The sequence below is a fragment of the Zychaea mexicana genome (genome assembly GCF_025766255.1).
Source record: "Zychaea mexicana strain RSA 1403 chromosome Unknown BDB00scaffold_9, whole genome shotgun sequence".
In the NCBI taxonomy this organism is placed as follows: Eukaryota; Fungi; Mucoromycota; class Mucoromycetes; order Mucorales; family Lichtheimiaceae; genus Zychaea; species Zychaea mexicana.
The window spans coordinates 119,470-140,235 of NW_026516672.1; the positions used below are offsets into that span (position 1 = coordinate 119,470).

General features: G+C 42.8%; 7 protein-coding genes across 7 annotated transcripts; 4 read left to right on the forward strand and 3 right to left on the reverse strand.

Moving 5' to 3' along the window:
• The first annotated feature begins 2,772 nt into the window (after positions 1-2,772).
• Positions 2,773-3,532, forward strand: BDB00DRAFT_804164 (RlpA-like double-psi beta-barrel-protein domain-containing protein-containing protein). The gene has a single exon (XM_053122092.1). It carries the CDS (start codon positions 2,962-2,964, stop codon positions 3,346-3,348), a length of 387 nt encoding a protein of 128 aa, XP_052983636.1. The 5' UTR covers positions 2,773-2,961; the 3' UTR covers positions 3,349-3,532.
• Positions 3,533-5,375: 1,843 nt separating this feature from the next.
• Positions 5,376-5,868, forward strand: BDB00DRAFT_756689 (uncharacterized protein; the record flags this gene model as incomplete). The annotated part of the gene is made up of 2 exons (XM_053118923.1): positions 5,376-5,547; positions 5,621-5,868. Coding segments are annotated over 2 exons (420 nt in total), but the record flags the coding sequence as incomplete, so codon positions are not given.
• A 217-nt stretch (positions 5,869-6,085) lies between these two features.
• On the forward strand, positions 6,086-7,756 carry BDB00DRAFT_868415 (uncharacterized protein; the record flags this gene model as incomplete). The annotated part of the gene is made up of 1 exon (XM_053126467.1): positions 6,086-7,756. One exon carries the CDS (start codon positions 6,086-6,088, stop codon positions 7,754-7,756), a length of 1,671 nt encoding a protein of 556 aa, XP_052983638.1.
• Positions 7,757-8,543: 787 nt separating this feature from the next.
• BDB00DRAFT_804176 (hemolysin-III related-domain-containing protein) lies at positions 8,544-10,489 on the reverse strand. Its single transcript, XM_053122093.1, has 5 exons — positions 10,036-10,489; positions 9,801-9,930; positions 9,251-9,713; positions 9,072-9,172; positions 8,544-8,979 (listed from the first exon to the last, which is right to left on the reverse strand). Exons 1-5 carry the CDS (start codon positions 10,425-10,427, stop codon positions 8,917-8,919), a joined length of 1,149 nt encoding a protein of 382 aa, XP_052983639.1. The 5' UTR covers positions 10,428-10,489; the 3' UTR covers positions 8,544-8,916.
• A 281-nt stretch (positions 10,490-10,770) lies between these two features.
• BDB00DRAFT_951484 (GTPase Spg1) lies at positions 10,771-12,296 on the forward strand. Its single transcript, XM_053129587.1, has 6 exons — positions 10,771-11,192; positions 11,282-11,388; positions 11,487-11,558; positions 11,660-11,796; positions 11,880-11,963; positions 12,037-12,296. The coding sequence occupies exons 1-6, from the start codon at positions 11,062-11,064 to the stop codon at positions 12,208-12,210; spliced, it is 705 nt and encodes a 234-aa protein (XP_052983640.1). The 5' UTR covers positions 10,771-11,061; the 3' UTR covers positions 12,211-12,296.
• Positions 12,297-15,441: 3,145 nt separating this feature from the next.
• BDB00DRAFT_920721 (uncharacterized protein) lies at positions 15,442-18,706 on the reverse strand (the record flags this gene model as incomplete). Its single annotated transcript, XM_053128746.1, has 10 exons — positions 18,465-18,706; positions 18,228-18,332; positions 18,116-18,135; positions 17,905-18,014; positions 17,631-17,819; positions 17,333-17,541; positions 16,817-17,266; positions 16,660-16,725; positions 16,472-16,591; positions 15,442-16,407 (listed from the first exon to the last, which is right to left on the reverse strand). The coding sequence occupies exons 1-10, from the start codon at positions 18,522-18,524 to the stop codon at positions 15,442-15,444; spliced, it is 2,295 nt and encodes a 764-aa protein (XP_052983641.1). The 5' UTR covers positions 18,525-18,706.
• On the reverse strand, positions 18,312-19,172 carry BDB00DRAFT_804186 (uncharacterized protein). The gene is made up of 2 exons (XM_053122094.1): positions 18,931-19,172; positions 18,312-18,830 (listed from the first exon to the last, which is right to left on the reverse strand). The coding sequence occupies exons 1-2, from the start codon at positions 19,075-19,077 to the stop codon at positions 18,720-18,722; spliced, it is 258 nt and encodes an 85-aa protein (XP_052983642.1). The 5' UTR covers positions 19,078-19,172; the 3' UTR covers positions 18,312-18,719.
• Positions 19,173-20,766: the final 1,594 nt, after the last annotated feature.

The window sequence follows — 20,766 nt, forward strand, 5'->3', positions numbered from 1 at the left end:
TCAATCACAATGTGTTACAAATCAGTGACTCGCACAAAGCCATCAGAATCCTACCTCACGATATACATACATAATATCAGCCATTATCAAAGAACAGCCTTATGCGTTGTATTCATGCTGAACATTCAGCGAGCTACCAGCACTGGATTTTGTATAAACAAGCCATGTATGTTTTTCGTGCTTTACTAGATAACCAAGCAGATCAGAACATATACCTTATTGGTTTGCGTTGCGTCGATATTGACAGCAAACTTTGCTTCTACATCCATGATTTTTCTTCCTTCGTCTACAACGTGTCTCATATGCTCCAGGCTGGTTCTGGCTTTCGTTTATAATTCGAGCCGCCACCACTTGCAACACAAGCACCAGAGCAAATTTGCATTATCGACAACACCACGAAAGCACATTAACCCTAATTACCATATCAACATTTTGCGACAGAATACCACAGTTGCAATGGCTTACTTCTTTGGTGCACATCCGCCACGGAGTATGTATCTCACTAGTCATCCTTTCCCGATACACTATTTAACACCACTATTGATGCTGACGACCCACTACTTAGAGTATGAATCAGCAAGTAAGATATATCAATTCTCCAACGTGCATATCTTGTTTAACAACAAAATGAAGCTCTTCTGCATCTTATCATTGAATATCCTTTCGAATCTTGTTATTTGAAACCATGCCTGGCAACTTCTACCGGGATCTATATCAGAAGAATACTGGCATCGTTTCCATTACCTTCTGGGGTTTTTCGTGTGCACATTCTTCTGAAGATTAATTAGGATTGAGAAAATTTACTGCAACATAATGAGATGTTGTCAAGTGGTAATGTCGTCGCTATTAGCATGTCCTATTATATATTTAATAACACTGGTTTGAATGTGTGTTTATTACTATACTTCTTATTCTACTCTTCTCCATAAAAACGGATTGACAGCGTGTTTTATCAAATGATTCTCGAGGGAAAAGACTCGGTTTGAAGTAGGATCGACGAACATGGTCAGCAAGATACCGGCAGTATAATAGTAGTAGTCGTAGTGCTCAACAACAGCGACAACAACTCTCGTATACTGTAATATTACATAAAGACCAAGTGCACAAAACATTTACCGCTTTGTCGAAGGATGGAGGAGGTGATGGATCTGATCGTTGCGTTTCTTTCTAATATCGTCGTAAAAGAGACTCGAATCATCCATATGTTTGTCAATCACAATTTGCCATCTCAGCCTCAACGGTTTTGCAATTATAACGCTTGTGTTAGAGCTACGTTGAACCATGGCATCACTTTTGAAAGCTGTCACTATCATGCTCCTCGGAACAAACATCGACGACATGGGTGGGCATGATCACAGATCTGCGTGTTTCACTTTCATTTAGAACCCTTGGGAGCGTCATCGCAAGCAACTTCACGGCAATGATGGTCAAGAAGAAGATAATTTAGAGGCCAATGAAGACCTAGGAAACTGCGGTAATTCTGTTTTGACGTGCTCTATCATCTTGCGGAAAGATATAAGCCTTGACAAAGCGCGATTTACTGTCACTGTGATAAGCCAGCGTTACTGAAACTATATCAACATCAAGTGCCTCTTTCAAGACCCTATTACACGGTGTGGAAATATCAACATAACCCCAGGCTGCACACTTTTCGTCCGAGGCGACGAAGTGCACTTTACAATGCCCCAAGTTTTGGCGCATTATACTCCAGAAGTTTCTGCTCTGTCTCCTTCTACCTCCTCATCACGAGCACAGACATTCACTTTCTCGTTCTCATCACCACCCGCATCCGAGCAAGGGCACGAATCACCGTCAACATACCGACCGAAGCAGGTGGCTATACTATATTTCTTGCTCAAAGTACATAAGACCTATGTAATCGTTGTACCATAGCCAAGTGACATATTACAACTATTATTGCCAATAGACACTTGTATACATAGAAAGGAAAAGCATCATGTCTGTACTGAAGTTCTTACATGGATTTTATTGTCGTAAGTATGTTATATACGAGTAGCTAACACTTCTCGCTCACATTTACTTGAGTATCTGCTTACTGTAACTTGTCTACGTCTACGTAGAAAATACGCATTAATGATCGAATAGCTTTCATTTTACCGCTTTGGTATCACTCACAGTCTGACATGATGATTCTCCTTTTGCTGATGCCTTCTCAGTATGACAGTGATACCATCTCTTATTCCCCTATCAATAAATTGGTAAGCATACGCTCCCCATTCTTACGCTATGGCACGTACATGGCGCAACTGCATAATCAAGCCGATCTAAATGGTTCCGGCTTATTTTACCCTGGCTTTCATTCTTGTATATTTTAAGGTTCGTTTCTCCTCACCACTCTGCCCATGCAGGACAGGAAAGAGTGTGTGTCAGTGCGAGTAGTGTAGATAAGATGCAAAAAGATCTGAGGAGAGAGAGAGTGTGTGTGTGGGACGGTGGGGAAGATAGGGAGGGGTTTAATAAAGTACATGATGAGAGTCTGCAAGTGTAGTTTGACAGCCTAAACAGAAGCTAACGCGCTAAAGAATCAAGTCCGCGCAGCATAGTGGCTCGTGGGTTGCCATGAAGGGAAATGCAGAACAAGGCCGGTTTGGCAAACGGGGGAAGGTTCCATCCCAACTCAACCGCACTACTGCTTCTGCCGCTCTCCTTTAACTGGTAATATGGCTAAAATTTCCACCCTCTTGTTGCATGGGCTGGATATTATAAAAAGGCGTAGTTCCTGCCCAACGCACCCCATCTCCTTCCCGATCTTAGCGAGCCACCTTCCATCTCAACCCCACAGGCACTCGCCTTGTTCTTCCTTTCTGTTGTTGTACTATTCCAAACAAAAGCAAAAAAAGAGAAGCCCTTTCCATTCCCTTCAAACATATCCCATTCCCATTCCTTCTTCGTTTCCACTTGTTCCGATAAACCGACAGACAACAGCAGCAACAGCAAACAATGAAATTCTTTCTCGTGACTCTCGTAGCAGCACTACTCGTCTTGGTCTGCTCCTCATCCGTGAACAGCCTTCCAATTGAGCGCCGAGGTGGTGGCGGTTCGTTCTCGGGCGACGGTACCTTTTACACGGTTGGATTAGGATCTTGTGGCAAAACCAACAAAGACAGCGACTTGGTCGTTGCTTTGAGCTCGAAATTGATGAGCTCGGGTAAAAATTACTGCAACAAAAAGATCAAAGTAGAGACCGACAAGGGAGACGTTACTGCCACTGTCGTCGATACGTGTCCTGGTTGCGCCAAGAACGATGTGGATTTCAGTATAGGTGCGTTCGAGAAGATTGGTGATACGGCTGCTGGTCGTATCAAGATCTCTTGGTCCTTTGCTTAAACGATCTTCCACCCATTCAGTTCAAACAGTGTTGTATTTTACCCCTGCGAGAAAAAAAAAACTTTCATTCTTTGTTGTTCCTGTTGTATTATCTTCCCTCCTCCTCTCAACCAAGATACCCGCTCGAGTTTGTTTTCTTGTTTTTGCAATAACCTTGGTGACAAAATATCAAATAAGAATTCGGACTTTCCTTTACTCTATTATACTGTATGATCAATTCATGGCGCCATGTGTCTATTCCTGCAAGGTAGCCAAAGGCGGCGTGCTATACAAACTTCCCCTGAGAAATGTGATCGGACCACGGCAAAACGTACAAAGTACGACACCATTGGTGCGATACACCAGCGACAGCATGGTGATGCATGATTGTGGTTAGGCGTAGTGAAAGAGACAAAGAAGACTTAATATATACAAGGGATAAATACTATACCATAGTTAAAGTTACAGCTATGTATGATACAGGAAGTAATATAAAAGCCGCACACGCACATGCATGCATGAAATGCGGCTCTGGCGTATCGCCCTTTTTCGATGATTGCAGTTCCTGGTTCAGGTGGTACTGTGCAGCTATGTAGTTTACATTTTCCACTTAATTTAGCTCATTAGCTGATACAAGTTCTTGTGGGTCGAACTGCGTTGCCAGGTAAACCTCGTAGTAGTTGATTAGAAAAGTTTACGTTGGTCTGTGCATACCTACAGTACTGTTTCATTGTCTCAGAAATTGGTATGTAGTGTTTGAAAAATGGTTAGAATGGATTAGGAATCTTTTTTAAAAACGACAATTAAGCTCACATACGACTTCGTCTTTATCGTCTTCTATCGTCATCAATCGTTGCACGATAGTGTCAACCACAGATATACAAGACAAAGCGAAGCGGAAGAGCTTACTATCATACTGGACGTGATGCGAGTTTGTTAAAGGCTCGTCTTTGTCTATCTTTAAACAGACGCATATAGTCCTAGCTCTTCGTATGATGCTCGAGAAGAATACTTGGGTAGCAGACACCAGAATTATCCGCCATTGTACACAACAAGTATGTAGCTACCAGCTTGGGAAGAGGGAAAAAACTATAGTGCGACCCGCCCCTTTCTAGTTTATGAGCTTTCGAGTCATATTTCTCTTTCGTCATAAAAAAAAGTCGCGTATGTGACAGAATGAGTGTGGTTGCACAAGAAAATGATGGAGTTTGCACCTGACAACAATTCATTCATCCCGCCCATCAAAACATAATACACTTTGCACAAACGCGACATGGCACAACCTGCTGCAAAAAAACTTCTGGTCGTAGGCGGTTCAGGGTTCTTAGGTACGCTCTGTCTTCTCCTTTACAAACAGAATCTGAAGTTTTAATATGGCGTTGTTCCAAAAGGTTTGAGCGTTTGCAAGCATGCCATTCGACAGGGTTGGGAAACAATTAGTTTAAGGTGTGTGTCTGCATTTGTTTTGATCGTTTGAAGAACGATCGTTGTAGAATCCATTATGACGAATGACTTTATTGTAATAGTCGACGAGGTACACCTGAGATTCTACAACACGGGCCGCGACCTGCTTGGGCAGAAAAGGTATTATATTTAAATCAGAGAAACGTGTGACCGATCCCACCTCCGTGTACATATTGGAAAAAAGCTGACCTCACGCGGGGGGAAACGTATTATAAAGGTACTATGGGAAGCAGGCGACAGTTTAGAGCCAGCCACATATCAGCACTTGCTCGAAAACGTGACCGATGTTGTACATACTGTTGGCATGATTTCCGAAATGGATTACAAGCAAGTGGTAGGAGCAAAGAATCTATGCGATGCAGCGAATGGTGTAGCACGACTGGCAGGCGAACTTGTAGGTATGCGGGATCGTGGTAATCCGCTTCGGGAAACACCGCGACCGACGTTCGAAATGGTGAATCGGGATACCAGTAAGTAGGGAAGGCTTATTAATGTGTGGGTATCGGAAGTAGTAGTAGTAGTACAAAATAAAAACTATGGCATGAACGATGGTGATCTTTGATGGCTGATATACAAAGAAACAAGCTGTGACCCTGGCCAAGGAAGCTGCGAAACAACCGTCGGTGGATGCGTTTGTATTCGTATCAGCATCGGACATCTTTCCCATGGTGGATCCACGCTACATTAGCACAAAACGCCAAGCCGAGCAGTTCCTTTTCTCAAGACCTGAATTCCGGTCGATTGTGCTTCGACCAGGTAACATAAGACTATGAGTCATGCGCGGATGCAACTGTTAGGAGACATTTGACTCATGTATAGCACCATTAAGGTTTTATGTATAGCCATGAACGACCAGCTGCCACACCGCTGGCCGCGGCTATCCAAGTCGCCAACATGATAACCAAGCCGGTGGCCAAGGAACTCGATACGCTGCCCTACGGTACCAGCTTGACCACGCCGCCGTTGCACATCGACACCGTTGCCAGTGCAGTGGTTGCAGGCATTGCGCAAAGGGGGCTCAAGGGCATCTTTGATGTGCAAGCCATCCAGCAGCTGTCTCGTGCACCTGTATCATAGAAATAAAATAACAATCCTCTCCCAAAAAGTGAAAAAATGTCCGCGTCATCTGGCTCGCTTGTGTATGCGTGTGTGCACTGGGCATTTATTCTGACTTTCCTTTTTTTCCTCCTCTTTTTTCTTTTTTCTCCTCTTTTAAATTAATCGGACACACACAGACTGTACACGGGCATATCCATTTCAAACATAAAAGCAATGAGTCATTAACCTGACTACTATGCTCTTACGTCCTGCCAAGATATTCTCACCGCTGCATCAGCTACGGCATTTCCTTGAAGCCAAGGTTACCGAGTTGGTGCAGCAGCAACAACCCACAGTTTCGTCCGCTGTCCACAACGCAAAAGCTCGATTCTACCATGCTTCTACAACGCAACAAGCCATTTCGACTGCCACAGCACAATTCCATCCCAAAGCACCAGCGCTCTATCATGTCGCCGAGCAACAACAGCAGCGATTACTGAAAGTTTTACAGCAACAGTTTCCCATTGTCAAGGTATTCTCGGCACCCACCATTGCCAAACCTTACGCATTCCAACTATCGTTTGCGAACCCGCAGCAATTTCGTACGATTGTGTCCTCCACTACAACAACGACTTCGTCTTCGTCTTCAGTAAGCTTTCTAACTGGTCAAACGGATGGGTTCTTTGCTGCTGCCAACGGGTTCTATAACAGTGGCGGAGGACTCTTCCCTCGTACAGTGGTAGGGTATGCTCGTACACCCTTTGCCGCTCGTCAATTTTCGACCGCCAAATCACCGTGTGTGACCCTGTTCCAGCAGACAGCAAATAGTTCGTGCGCCAATACCACTGGTGCTGGTGGGTTCTCACACATCTCGTCTCGCTTCTTTTCGCCTGCCGGTTCGAAAATGTCGTCGCCGTTCTCCAATGGGAACGAAGCCCACGCTCGTCCTTCGCCCCTGTCGACCGCAAACAATGATGACGAGAATAAGGATCCTGCTTCTTGCAAGCCCAACAACTTGTTTTCCCGCCAGCAGCAATGCAAGGGCATGTCGGACTTGATCCAGGAGGAAGAAGAAGAAGGACAAGCCTATCCCAACAAGCGTCATCAACCTGGGTTGGTTCGTCGTGGCTCTGTTGCCGCCGCCGCCGGCAATGACGGTCGACGTCGCACTGCATCTCGTAATGCTCGCAACAACAGCAACAAGAACAAGATGACTGGTGGTCCACAATACGATTATATCATCCGTCACGATGATCTGTCGTTCAGATACACGCCACAACATTGCAAAGGAGGCACGACGGCATCCACAACATCCGGACGACATCATCATCATTGGCACTCGAGTCGAGTGAAAGCACCGCCTGACAAAACAGTTCAGCCCACGGTCGTTTGTTTATCATTCCAATTGGACGGCGCACCCTTGTGGCATTCAAGCGAGCTGCGCACTTGCTCAAGTTCACAGTTGTTGGATATTTCGCTGATCCAATCCGTGCATTCGATTGCAGAGACGTATCAGATGTACTTGGCCCAGGTGGTCATGCTTTTGAACCAAATCCAACGTTATGGCAAGAATTTCCGTGCTGTGTTGTTGAACGGTAACGAATTGTGTGTCTTTTTTCCGTCTTCTGAACACTGGCCTGAGCAAGATCGTACAGCATTAGCCCGTCAATGGTTGGCTCAGGTTGGGATTGATCCAAATAGTGCGCACGTCGTCCTCAAGGAAATGCCCTTGCCCGAAGAAGACCGACAACAGTCTCTGCATGGTTTAACGACGGTTGGGAACAACACTAGCAAGGAGGCGCCTTTGATGGATAATGTGCAAGACGCTGAAATACTGGGTCCTGAATACTTCAAAGGTATCCAAGCATTTTTAGACCATGTGGATGATCTTATTGAAACCGGTCCTGCATTCGTACGCCACCACTAGTCTCCCTCTTTCTCACTTTTTGTCAAGCAAATACGCTTATCACTTATCCCCCGTTCACTGCAAACATTATGCCTAATTTAGATTTTCGTATTAAACGCATACTAAGGCTTCCTTTCCTACATTATCTCTTTATCTATCCAATCCACCACCCGTTCAACGTCATATTCTATCAAATAAACGTTATTATGCTTATCAATCACACTCGCATACATAATATATATACATACAGGTTGAGACGTTCTGGTACGAATCTGGTCAGTTACAGCATCAGAAACTACACAAAATAATATAAATATTATGCCTTGGGCAAAACCATCATTAGAAGCGCCAACACGGTCGACTTCATTCTTACTGGAACAATTGAACCATGTTGGCAGGTCTGGTCAGCACGCTGAGAATACCATGGCCTTTATATTTTATCCGAAAGCTTCTTTTTTGTGTCACCGCTTGTCTGTTCTGAATTCAGCAGTGATACATTTCAACATTTAGCCGATCTCTGATCTGCTGTGTAGTTGGCAGTGATGTTTGTTAATCATCCAAGTTCACTCGATTGTTTTCTGACCGAAAGAAAGGTTACCGGGGCTTTATGTCTCTTTAGTATATTGAGAAGAATTTACGATACCGTTTACCATCGCTACTGCATCTCCTATAAGGAGCGAGAAGTAACAACAACTACAACCGGGCTGTGAAACTGGGTTGTTTCGGATGAACATCTCGACTGCGTCGGTCATCTAACGGGGATCGTCGTCATGTTGCTTAATTGTCAGAGATAATATAGGAAAATCAAACAGGAATACTTTTTATTTTATATATACGCATATAAGAATATTTGGGCATTGTTGTTGTAGTTGGAGATATATAGCACAACAGTATGGAGTCGACATTTTTATATGTGGCACGCGAGAAAGAATAAGGCTTGTTGCCGTGCATTAGTATGGGAGGTCAGAGTGTGCGTGCCCCAGCAGAGATGTCCCACACCCGACGCGGTATACACAATTCTATCCGATGAATCGGAGGATAGACGATGGTTGTAGTTGTTGTTGCTGATAAAGGTGGGGCGAAAGTGGATGGAAGTTACATAAATAAACTGGCTATGGGTTGATGATGACGATGATGATGATGATGACGATGATGGTGGTGGTGGTGGTAATGACGGTGATCTAGACGGCGCAACCGAAAGTGAATCGATTCTTGTAGAAATGAAGCGACGCCATGTAATGGAACTATGGCATTTCATCATGTCACGTGTTAGCATGTTTGTCTCCTCCAAGACGTGTATAAACACAAACACTAGATAAACAGACATTAAACTTACATAAATGCCAAAGCAAACAAACACATGCCAAATAGCATGACTTGTCATGCCAGCATAATCGAACCGTCCAGGGAATTTCTTTTCTGGCCACCGATTCACATCTAATGATAGAAGCAACAGCAGATCAGTATTGAATATAGCTGCGGGGGCTGGCTGATTGTTGTTCCAAACAAACTTACAAAAGAGGACGCCAAGCAGGTACATGGACACGCTGATCATGGCTGGTTCTAAAAATGCCCACGTGGACCAGAATCCGTAGAGGGCCACCAAATGAAGCACGGGCACGATGGACGAGAACGCAAGGGACAGGAATACAGCGATGCGAATGGGTCGGAACTCTTTGGTGTCCCAGCATTTAAAGAATGGCAAGACAACACCGAAGCTGCTGACGAAGCCTGTAAAGACCATGTACCGTGAACGAGCTACTGGCCGGCAGTAGTATCCATAGTACTCGGTGACAAGAACAGAGGCTGCAATCAGCAAGGCAATGCCAATGTAGTCGAGTGTTGCGGCAAAGCCCTTGATTTTGTGGTGGCAGATGAAGGTGTGGTATATCGATGAGCAAAAGAGACATTTCAATGCGGCTATGCAGAAGGTAGCAAAGATGGCTCGGTCGCTCACGGGTGCTTCCGGGAAATGGTGCTACGGTAACCAAGCAACAAATTTAACTAAGACTTCTCTCTCTCTCTCTCTTTCGCTTTATGCTTTTAAACAGATTCAAACCCTTACGTTGAAGACGGAGACGCTGAGGAAGGAAAAGAAAATGAAGCCGATCAAATGGCTCCAGATGTTGAGGGTTTCGTTGTGAAGCATAAAGATTGATCTGACGCAGTCTCGGGAAGATGCATAGAACCGGTATCTAAACAAAAGTAATAAGGGGGTGTTAAACACTGCAAAGTTCCAACCGAGGAGGGGGGGGAGTGCCCAAAAAGAAGGGGGGGGGGAATTTAAAAAGAAGTCTCACCCTGACAACACGTATTCGTTCTCCTGCCATTCTTTTGGCAGTTCGTGGTATCGTAAAAGACGTTCAGCACCGACCACCAGGGCTTTTGCACTGTCCCAGGTCTCGTGGACCTGATCGTCCATGTACTGTAAGAATCCGGCGGATTCGTCGTCGTCGCCGTCGTCATGAATGTTGATCGTGGAGGAGTCGTCGGAGGAGGATGAAAACGTAGCGAGTTCGGGCATGATGGTGGGAGAAGAGGGAAGAGAAGAGGTGGAATGAGAACGGCAGCGTGTGCGTGGTGTTGTTAGGCAGGTGGTTGCTGTGGTGATTGCGGTGTGGGTGTTGGTGCTGTTACTCTTGTTACAAACAGCAGGCTGATTGTGATACAGCGAATGGCGCCTCATCATCATGATGGAATTACTGTTGCTCAGCCCTGCTGTTGCTGCTGCTGCTGCTGCTGCTGCTGCTGCTGTTTCTGCTGTAATTGTAGTAGTAGTAGTAGCAGTAGTAGCGGTTGTGCTGCTATTTACATCCACCATTTATATTTACAAAAGCAGGTGGGGTGTGTGAAAAAAAGAAACGGAAAAAAAAGGTGGAGAAAAGAAAAAATTGTTTTTTTTAAGGTACCAGCTCTCCCCAACCCCCCATTTGAACATCCGGTGAAACCGATCAACGGACGTGGAGGCAGACACATCCCGCAGAGCAACCACAGAGTGCGAGGCCAGAGAGGTCCGCAATTTTATCCCAATTCGGAAAACGCCCCCCCACCACAGTCCAAGGCGATCCCCCGTCACATCCTTGTGTCTTGCATTGTTCTCATTGGACACGAAGGGGCGCTCATTGTCCTTTGTCCTGCTGCACTCTGGATTGCTCTGATCTGTGATCTGTGACGACTTCTTGTTCTTCTTTGTTGTTGTTGTGGCTGCTGAATAGGATATGAAGAAATAATATCACCTCTTGGTTTATTTGAACAAAGCGTCTTGTCTTTTTTTTTCTTTCTTTTTCTTTCTGGTTTCTAGTTCTTGTGTAATACACCAAACAGTCATGACCACTTCGTCATCGTCAGCCATACCACCTTCACCACATGAAACTGCTGCGACGACTACTACCAACACTTCTACTACGAGCACCACGAGAAATTCTCCAGCTGAAGTCTCCGAACCTCCACGAAAGAGGTATGATCTACCGCCTACTTGAATTACAAAACAAGCCTAGTGGCTGTGAACCTTCCTCGAGGGAAAACCTAACCCCTGTGATGATGTAGTATCGTGCTCAAAACCGGTATAGTTGGTGATACAAACATCGGAAAGACAAGTCTTATGGTCAAGTACGCTGAAGGCGCCTTTGATGAGGAATATGTACAGACGCTAGGTTTGTATAAAGAAAAGTGTGCGGTGTGTATGAGAGTTTAAGCGAGTGGAAGGAATGAAAGATGATTGCTCCAGAAACTGATATATTCATGATCACAGGCGTTAATTTCATGGAAAAGTCGATCGTGATCAAACACACAGAGATTACGTTCAGTATCTGGGACCTAGGTGGTAAGCTACAACGGGTGCCGTTGATTGTTCTTCTTTTTGCTGTTAATATTGGAACTGTCTGTGAAGAAGCTTGCACTTCATTGATATGATGATGACACTAGGCCAGAAAGAATTCGTGAGCATGCTCCCTCTGGTATGCAATGACGCAGTTGCCATCCTGTTCACGTTTGATCTGACTCGTAAATCAACACTCAACAGCATCAAAGAATGGTATCGACAGGCACGTGGCATGAACAAGGTACGAAGAAGTAGCCTTTTCATTATTCGATTGTTTACTTTGTTCTTTCCCCCCCTGATTATCCTGATTTTCCTTCATTTCAGTGCGCTATTCCATTGTTGGTCGGAACTAAATATGACGAGTTTGTCCATCTTTCCGACAATGATCACGAGGAAGTAACCAGACAGGTAAGGTCTACATACTGGTTGTTATAAAAGGTTGATAGCTGATATTTCTGGGGGTTCTTATGCGTATGCGTAGGCAAGAAAATATGCACGGGCCATGAAAGCACCCTTAATTTTCTGCTCAACGGCGCACTCGATCAATGTACAAAAGATATACAAAATCGTTCTCGCAAAGGCGTTCGATCTGAAATGCACCATTCCAGAAATCTCAGAAATAGGCGGGCCAATTGTGGAGTATACCTACTGTTAATAGTTTTCTTCTTCTTTCCCTCCTTTCTCCTGCACTTAAACTGTACCAAATAAAGCAAAAACCATCATCATCTGACTTGTTGCTCAGCTTATATACATACTGCATTCCCGTTTACCCATATAGTAGATCAAGTAAGTAGAGCATATCTTAAACGGACGTAACTCGGTGCCTTTTTGAAAGTCATCGCAGCCGTCGAAAGTGACGAGATAATGACGTATTGGATTATCAAAGGCTTTGGATTTTGTAAAGGCAAATTTGAATATTTAGGCTGAAAGCCATTAGCACTTTTACTGTACTGTCGCTACATAGGTTGCTGTCTGATTTATATCAGAACGATCTCTATCATAGACAGTGGTGGAAAAGTTTAGACTTGCAGATGAAACAATTGTCTGATCTGATTGGATGTGGTAAATAAAGCCCCAATCATCATTTTCCACCTTGATATGAGCGCATTTGGGCCAGCTTTGACATGACTACTACTCAACAATTATCGTCTGACTTGCGCTCGCTGATCCGTAAACAGTCATGTGTTGAAGTGATTATACTGAAAACAATAAAAGGGTAGTGATAAGTCACCTGTAAGTGGGTCCAGAAGGGAGTCGTAGAGAAAAAGGCAAATTAGCATTGACGTTTTATTCATCCGGATCAACCCAAAAAGGGTTTATTTTTTTCTACTCATCATGTCGTCTGGGAATATAGAAGCAAGATATGTTGTAAGCGCTAACGTGAATTGTGATCTGATCCTGCCATAATTACTAGTTCTCATGGCAGATAAATCAAGTATCACTATGGTGACGGGTGAATAAATTTTTTGAAAGTGCTGCTATGGCAACCACATGAAACTATTAGAATGTGGCTCTCACACATTCTTTGACTCAATCACTACTATACACATGTTAGATTGGAAATTACTTTCCTATCGATGTAAGAATTTATATACCTAAGCATTACGTTTATTGTTCTCTATTTTCACACTCTATTACATGGCAGTGATCCGTTTATCCCAGGGTCTTGGCTTGAAGATAAGGACATTACACTACTGTATCCAAACATGATTGTCAAATTCACGTACACCGACGTTGTGCCATTGTTGTTGTTTTAACTTTCTACACACGATCCATTCATTGATACTGTACTGTGAGCTATAAGCGGTGCAGTATGCACTGGTTCCTCCATTACAGTATTTTTTTTCTGTGCTACAGAAATTTGAGAGGCGCATCATCTATTTTCTTTTCCCTTAAATAGCGTAGTGAGTGCAACAGCACGTTCCATGAATCATTGTACTGCATCCACCTTTTTTCGCATTAAGCTTTTCCTTTTTCCCTTCTTTTCTCAAAGCTTATGTAAAATCCACCAACCATTATTTTTGTGATTATGCAGCACCTTTTGCTTGTTGTTTACAGGTACGTCAAAGCCATACATTTCCGGGGATTCGAAGTACATATCCGGTAAGCAGGCTATAAGGGAGAAATGGTATGATGGTACATATATATTGTTCTCTTCCTGCTCCTGAGCTCTACTCTAGCGGCACTTCAACGGATCGGTTCCTGACCCGTGCCACTACACTTGATCTTTGATTTTTGTGTCCACTACAAAAACTGATTTAGGAAAAAGCTTCTAATATTGATGAACCTACTTTATATATATATGCTATGCATCAATGTTAATCTCAATATTGATCCTTGGAATACCATAAATTTACTTAAAGTTTATGCGTAATCGTCATGTGCTAGGAATAAACGACTACATTGGGATGGCACTGGTTTGAAAAGATGAAGCTCATAGCCAAAAAAAAAAAAAGAAAAGAAGGGGAAGAACCCGACTTGAGTACTCACCGAACTCGAACACCAGCCTATGAGCCTGAATGTCTGGAAAATATTTATTCACTCTTATACATCACACTCAACACGGTATCTACTGTTTTTTGCTGTCAAGGTATTCACACTGTCCCACTTTTTTGAATAGTCGCCTTATTAGTTCTATCAGCCAGTTTTGCTACGTATCACCATAAAGCTGTGTCGTGGTATGAATTCTATTTTATTTTTGCGTTTATGGGCAATGGACTTCCTTAGTCATGAACCGCTGCTGTACAAATTAGTAAAGTTATTAGAAACAGAACTTCAGTAAGTGACGCTTACAATACGACAGAGTGTGTTCATAGACCTTTATAGTATTGTGCTTACTCTAAATGATCATTGAAATCTTTGTTTAAGACTGAATTTAAACAGTCTGACGTTTCCAAACCATTGGGAGGCACCTTTAAGAAACAATAATGAGAGCATGTCAGTACATAATATGATGTAGAATTGTTATTTAATAAAGTAACAGATGACCTACGAATTTTTCCGTTTTCTCGAATTTGGTATTCGCTCCCACCATGCCCAATAGCTCATAAGACGAGGCGGAAGACCCACAAATACTAAAGGCTCATATATTTCTAGCAACACATTTACATGCTATAGGTGTTATATAGTGTATAAGCACTTCATACAATCGCGTATGTTTGTTAGGCGTGTGTAAGGAATACCGGTCTTGATAACATATTTAACGAAATCAAACTTATGATACCAACCGGGGAGCGCCTGGATTTTAAAAGCATATCATATCATTGAGCTTAGGCACTTAAAGCTCGAATAAATTCTATCAATATTAGTAAAGTTACCTTGCTTGGAAAAGGTATGGGTGATATTCTTGCCGATAAAGGTTTAAAGCACATACATATGACGACTGCAACTCGCAGAAAATGCGAATAAAGTAAGAGGAAATTAGGGAGGTTTACTAAAACTGATACCTTTTTACTTTTATTTTTGTCGTTGTGATATCGTCAGAGCTAATGATCGGCTACTTATTCTAAGTGATCTGCATGGCATGCGTATGTCAGAGTATGTATAATCATCGATTGAGCGTGTTGCAAACAAAAGCACGACATCTCTTACTATGTACACTTGTATTGTATCACACAAGGAATTATAAACACATACTTCATACTTGGGTTGATAGCTTCAATCGATCGGGCATATATACAGTGTATCCTGAAGTTAGGTAGAACAGTATGTTCTAAAATAGTATGAGCAACTGCTCAGAGACGAAAGTACATAATGCAGTTTTAAAGACGACCTTATTGCACCACATTCTTATAGGTGAGGTACAATTACAAAGCGGAAAGAGACATGGGTCATATGATGTGTGCTATTACTATTACAAATTACAGATAATAAAAAAAGTGAGCAATTAACCAAGTGGATCAAATGCCGTCAAGTTGTTGAGCTTGTGTCCAGTTTGGCCTTGCATAGATGTGCGAGATTGTGCTGATGAGCGATTGCTCGATAACGGTTGTAGTAGTTCCATGCTTGAAGATCGAGATGTGTTTGTGGGTGTGGTTGGCATTATGCTTGTCGAGGATAATCCGTGTAATGCAGCATAGTTAGAACCGCTTGCTGCAGATGCAGATGATGAAGATAGTGATAGCGTGGCCATTGATAGTTGTTGCGATTGTTGATGTTGTTGTGGAGGAGGCAAGCTAGGTATGGATGAAAAGGGTGATGATGATGGTTGCTGATATGTGGATGGACCGGCAAGTGTCGGGATAGTAGTGGTGCTGTTATTGTTGATGCTGTTGTTATTGCCAAAGCTGTGAAGCGGCTTACTTCTATTCATGGATGATGACCAATCTATGGTATTTGATGTTGTTGATGGGGCATGAGAAGTCGATGAATAAGAAGACGAGTTGAGATTCATTGGACCAGCGGCAGGTCGTCGAACTGGACTTGATGATCCAGATGAAGGTGATAGCGGCGCCATCATAGGGCTTTGTCGGCCAGAGGTACTACTTGAGGGCCAGCCACTGCTTGGCGCCAATCCACTCATGAGATTATTGGTTGTCGTTGCTGCTGTCGTTGTTGCTGATGCTGTGATAGGTGAAATACCCATTGTAGAAGGTAAATCCATGGCTGAGAACATATCAGTGGTTGCTGTTGGTGTTTCAGCAGCTGCTGCTGCTGCACGACCCTGAACCAATGCTTCGAACGACACATCTTCGTCTCCTCCACCCAATGTTGCGTTGCCATTCATTGGTGAAGATTTAGCACTCACGCTCTTGGTCTGATCTTCAAGAGATTTAACTTCCTGTAAATGCCGGGTGTGCGCCTCCTCAACACGGTTCGTCAGCTCTCGAATTGTTTTCATGAATTTGCGGAACTGTTTGGGTATAGTATCAGCAAAACAACATTCATTGTAGAATCAACCCTTCCCGCATAATTACCTGTTCCAAGTTTAATAATGGTCCAAAGCTCATTCGCCACAATTGGGGTAAGATTTCAGTTGCAATAATTTCCTTATCCAAGTGCTTGCCAAGTTCATCATAGACGGCCAATGTGGATAACTAATCATATAAGAGGTTCTGTTAGAAGGCACTCTACATGTAGCGTGGATATGTAGGTGTGTAATTACCATTACTGCAGGCTCTTTTGTCTTGATATTTTTCAACAACGGCACAAGCTTTTCTTGCATAGTATACTAAACGCACAATAAATCAGCATCAAGACAAGCTTTTTTTCATTTGATTCTAGGCTGGAGACAAGTTTAAAAGGAGATGAATCGTATTTACCTTGTCAATTACTTTGATCATGGAATGGAAACAAATCAGGGTGCTCACTTTGACGGACAAGACAGTTGTTTGGACAAACAATGCTTGTACTCTTGGAAACACGGCATTCTTTACTGTCGTATAATCCAGCGACTCAGCCAACGCCGGAACAATACGCATTGCCTTTTCTTGCACCAAAGGCGTCGGGGCCTCAAGTGCTGCATAAACGAGTGGCATCACATCGTCCCTGAACGTTTCCCGTGGCGTTTTCTGCTGCAGAATATCCAGCTTTTCCAACAGAACGATCATGTTTTGTGGCGGGTCACGGACGTTGAATACGGGTTTTAAGGACGGTAACACGAGCTCGCAGAATTCGCGTTGATTCAGTTGCTCGACGATTGCAAAAACATTGGGTATGGTATAAGGTAACAGCTGATGATTCTTCAGTTCTTCCAAGAGTTGTGGAAGGATCTTTTGAGAAAATAAAATCAGTAAAGCCACACATTTTTACGGTCATGGCCAGAATTGTCCACTCACCTTTCGCTTCAGTACACGTTCCGGAAATTGATTCAATACACGCGCCAACCCTTTCATAAACTGACTCTTTTCTTCGCGCGTCTTTTCCGGGAAACTCTCCAAAAACTTCATCGTAGAAACGAGAATGTTGTCAAAGTATTTTGACTTTTGGAACTCTTCCGCTGTAATACGTTGCGAAGGGTATCGTGCCAGCAAACTGCGGATCACATCTGTTTTGTATTTAGTTGTCACGGAACACTCTATCTGATTGCTTCTTGCTGGCAATTCTCCAACCCTTGGTTACTATGCCTTTACGTACCTTGGAAATGAGGGGGCATGTTTCTGTAGTCTGTCGAATTTAAAGATTGAACTTTTCGTTCATAGGTGCGCAGATTATTGAACGTATGCAATAAAGGCACACCCTTGTTGTGGATGGAATATGCTAAACAGCCCAACGAGAACATGTCATTGGCTAGCGTTACTTCGTTATCGAGAATGAATTCCGGAGCTAGTAGTAGATGATTGATTTAGTTCTATGCACATTGTGACCACTCTTCTCCAAGTTCTCGATAGACATTGTCAGAACTGCTTACCAGCATAATCCAGGTTGATTTGACACTGTTCAGGCAGATAATCGTTGAAGTCATAGATGCTGCTGGTATCATGCTCGCTCGGATTGTTGAGAAAAACGCCAAAGCCCAACCTTTTTGTTTCCACATAATTAACGAGAGAAGTTAATTCTTTCTTTCCCCTCTAAATCCGTCACAGCTATCCGTGTTTTCCTTCTTGTCTTTCTCAATTTACCCTCCAATTTTCCAGTCGCCCTACAATTTATTGAAAGATCGCGTGTCAACTTCCCAAATACATTTTCTTCTGAGTTATGAAATGAAATAACCAATTGCTCTCTATCCAATACCTTTGCATTAACAAATATAGAATCGGGAGTCAAATTGTGATGTACCACTTTGGCATCGTTCAGAAACTGCATTCCTTTGCCTACTTGAGACAATCCTTTTTGAATCTATAGAATCATTTGGATATATCGTTTTTTGTTCAGGATATCATTGCACCTCAAAACTCCACATGCATGCGCACACACACTCCCTTGCTTTTTGTTGCCTTTCCTTTTTGCCCATCAAAGTATTGTCATTACCTCTAGTTCATCAATTTCATATGCCGTATCGCTTCCTGGCGACGAATAATTACTGTCCATTTTCAGCAAATGAGATAAGGTGCCCAACAACGGTTCCGTAACAAAGGCGATCGAAGACCTTGATTCCGAAACCGGCTCTACCACTTCCAAGATGGATGGATGCCGTAAACGTGCCAAATTGCTAGCCTATAGCGTGGTAATGAGAATGTTTCCCTGATTGTTAGCAATCTGGTAGCCAAGTATTATCGGAATTGTTCAAAGGAAACTTGCTTCTTTTTTTAATAGTTCGTAGACTTTTTCCGTATCATTTTTCGAGGCACCTCGTTCGCGTTTAAAGGAGACATCAAGCGATCGTTTCTCAAAAATCTAAAAGTAAATGGTGTCGTTTTTGTTGGGTTGTTCATCAGTTTTATATACGTGACGATGGTGGTGTGATGTGATGATGCAGTGTTGTTCCGTTACGTACAAAAATAGCGTAATGTTTTCCCGTCGTCTTTCGTAAACCGAGATAAATCTTCCATAGTCCCGCTGTAGATATTTGCGATTTAATATCGTATCGAGACGTTATGCTGTTGGTTATGGAGTTGATGAACGAGTATATGGCTGCGCTCATGTTGATAAAAACTCGACGGCCCCAAAGTATTTAAAAGAAGGTTTCGTCGTACAGAACCTTTTTGTAGTCGCCTTAAAAGAAGAGATATCTGTGGGTTAAATGTTCTGGGTCTGAACTCATTCTCTCGGCGCTTTGCTTGGCCTTTTTGTTACTGCGACTTTGCCTGGTTATAATCTAGCCGTGGTATCTGATGCTTCTCTTTTTCTAACCTCAACGATATGTTATTTTTTCCACTTTAGCATCAAACGACGCCAAACTCCTTCATTCACTGTTGATCCTAGAACTCAGCATATGTACTGACTTCCTAGCTGCTGATACTGTACGCCGTTACCACAACATATTGAGATGGACGGATAATCACCTTCACACGAAGCCCACTACTAGTCAATAACACGGAGCCAATAGCCCCGCGTGTAATCGTTTTATGAAGGCAATTGATTTACCTGTTCACTTTGCATATATAGCATAACATCTCTCTGATACTATTGAGGACTGCATGGAAGAAACAAGCAACCCTTTCACTATGAATTTTGGAAGGGGAAACAGCAACGAAGTATAAAACTGGTGTATAATTTGTATGTAGCCGAACACAAGTTTCGTATGCCAAGATTAATGCTTGTAAACTTTAAGTGGGTTTCACAAAAAATATATCCACGATTGGCATATTCCTCTATTTGATTTTGGTCGTCGTGAGGTAGACATATCAATGGAGAGAATGAAATTGGTGCTGCTGATGTGGTTGCTAAACGCTAATTAGAAAATGAGCAAAATGGACATATCGTCAATGGCAAAGATATATTTCCATTATTGAATGATGTATAGTGTTGTAAATATTATATTCGTTTTACGCTCACGTATATGAGCTCCAAGCAATTACAGAACGCTTCCGCTTTAGTTCAGTGCAATCACAAGATGTATCGTTGTCGTACATACTGCTGCTAACTAACGTCCTACAAAACAGACCTCCTTTGGTACATAATATTGTTAGTAATCGCTCCTATGTAGTATGTATGTCTTTATGTGAGAATTTGTAATAAAAGGAATTTCAATTTAAATCACACAGTATGTACAGTTCATGTGTAGATGTCTGTTGGTGTAATGCAGTAATGGCACAAAATGCAATGGTATCTTTCTTTGAAGAAAAGATACAAGGAAAAATTTCGCTAATTTCAGTCATCATAAATGACAAAATGCTTGATTTTTCGCATTGGCTTTTTGTGCGGGGAAGAAGGCAGATCGATCAACGTTACATTTTAATTAATCGACATTGCTGGTATCACCAAGTCATTACCCTCTCGGAAATGTTGTACGTCTCTATGGGAAAATTTCTTTGTCAATGCCAGGGGCAGACGATATTGTACCTGAATGTTTGAAAATTATAATTTGCTTGTCGTGGGTGATATACCATGTTCTTGGAATTTGTTTTACGCAATGCACCTGAAAACTTTACCACGGCTATTCCTGATATGGTGTAGTCTGCAGCTTTTTTTACCATTTCCTGCGTCGCTTGACAGCAAGAGACGAAAGCGCATATTTGTTCTACTGCTGCCATATGCTTTCCAATACGGAGAGCGTTCTTCCTCGAGACGAAATATGATAACTTAGCCGCGGCATTGGGAGAAAGAAAAAACTCCACTTTTCATATGCAAAGGGAAAATGAAATATCGAGACAAAGGGTATAAATACATC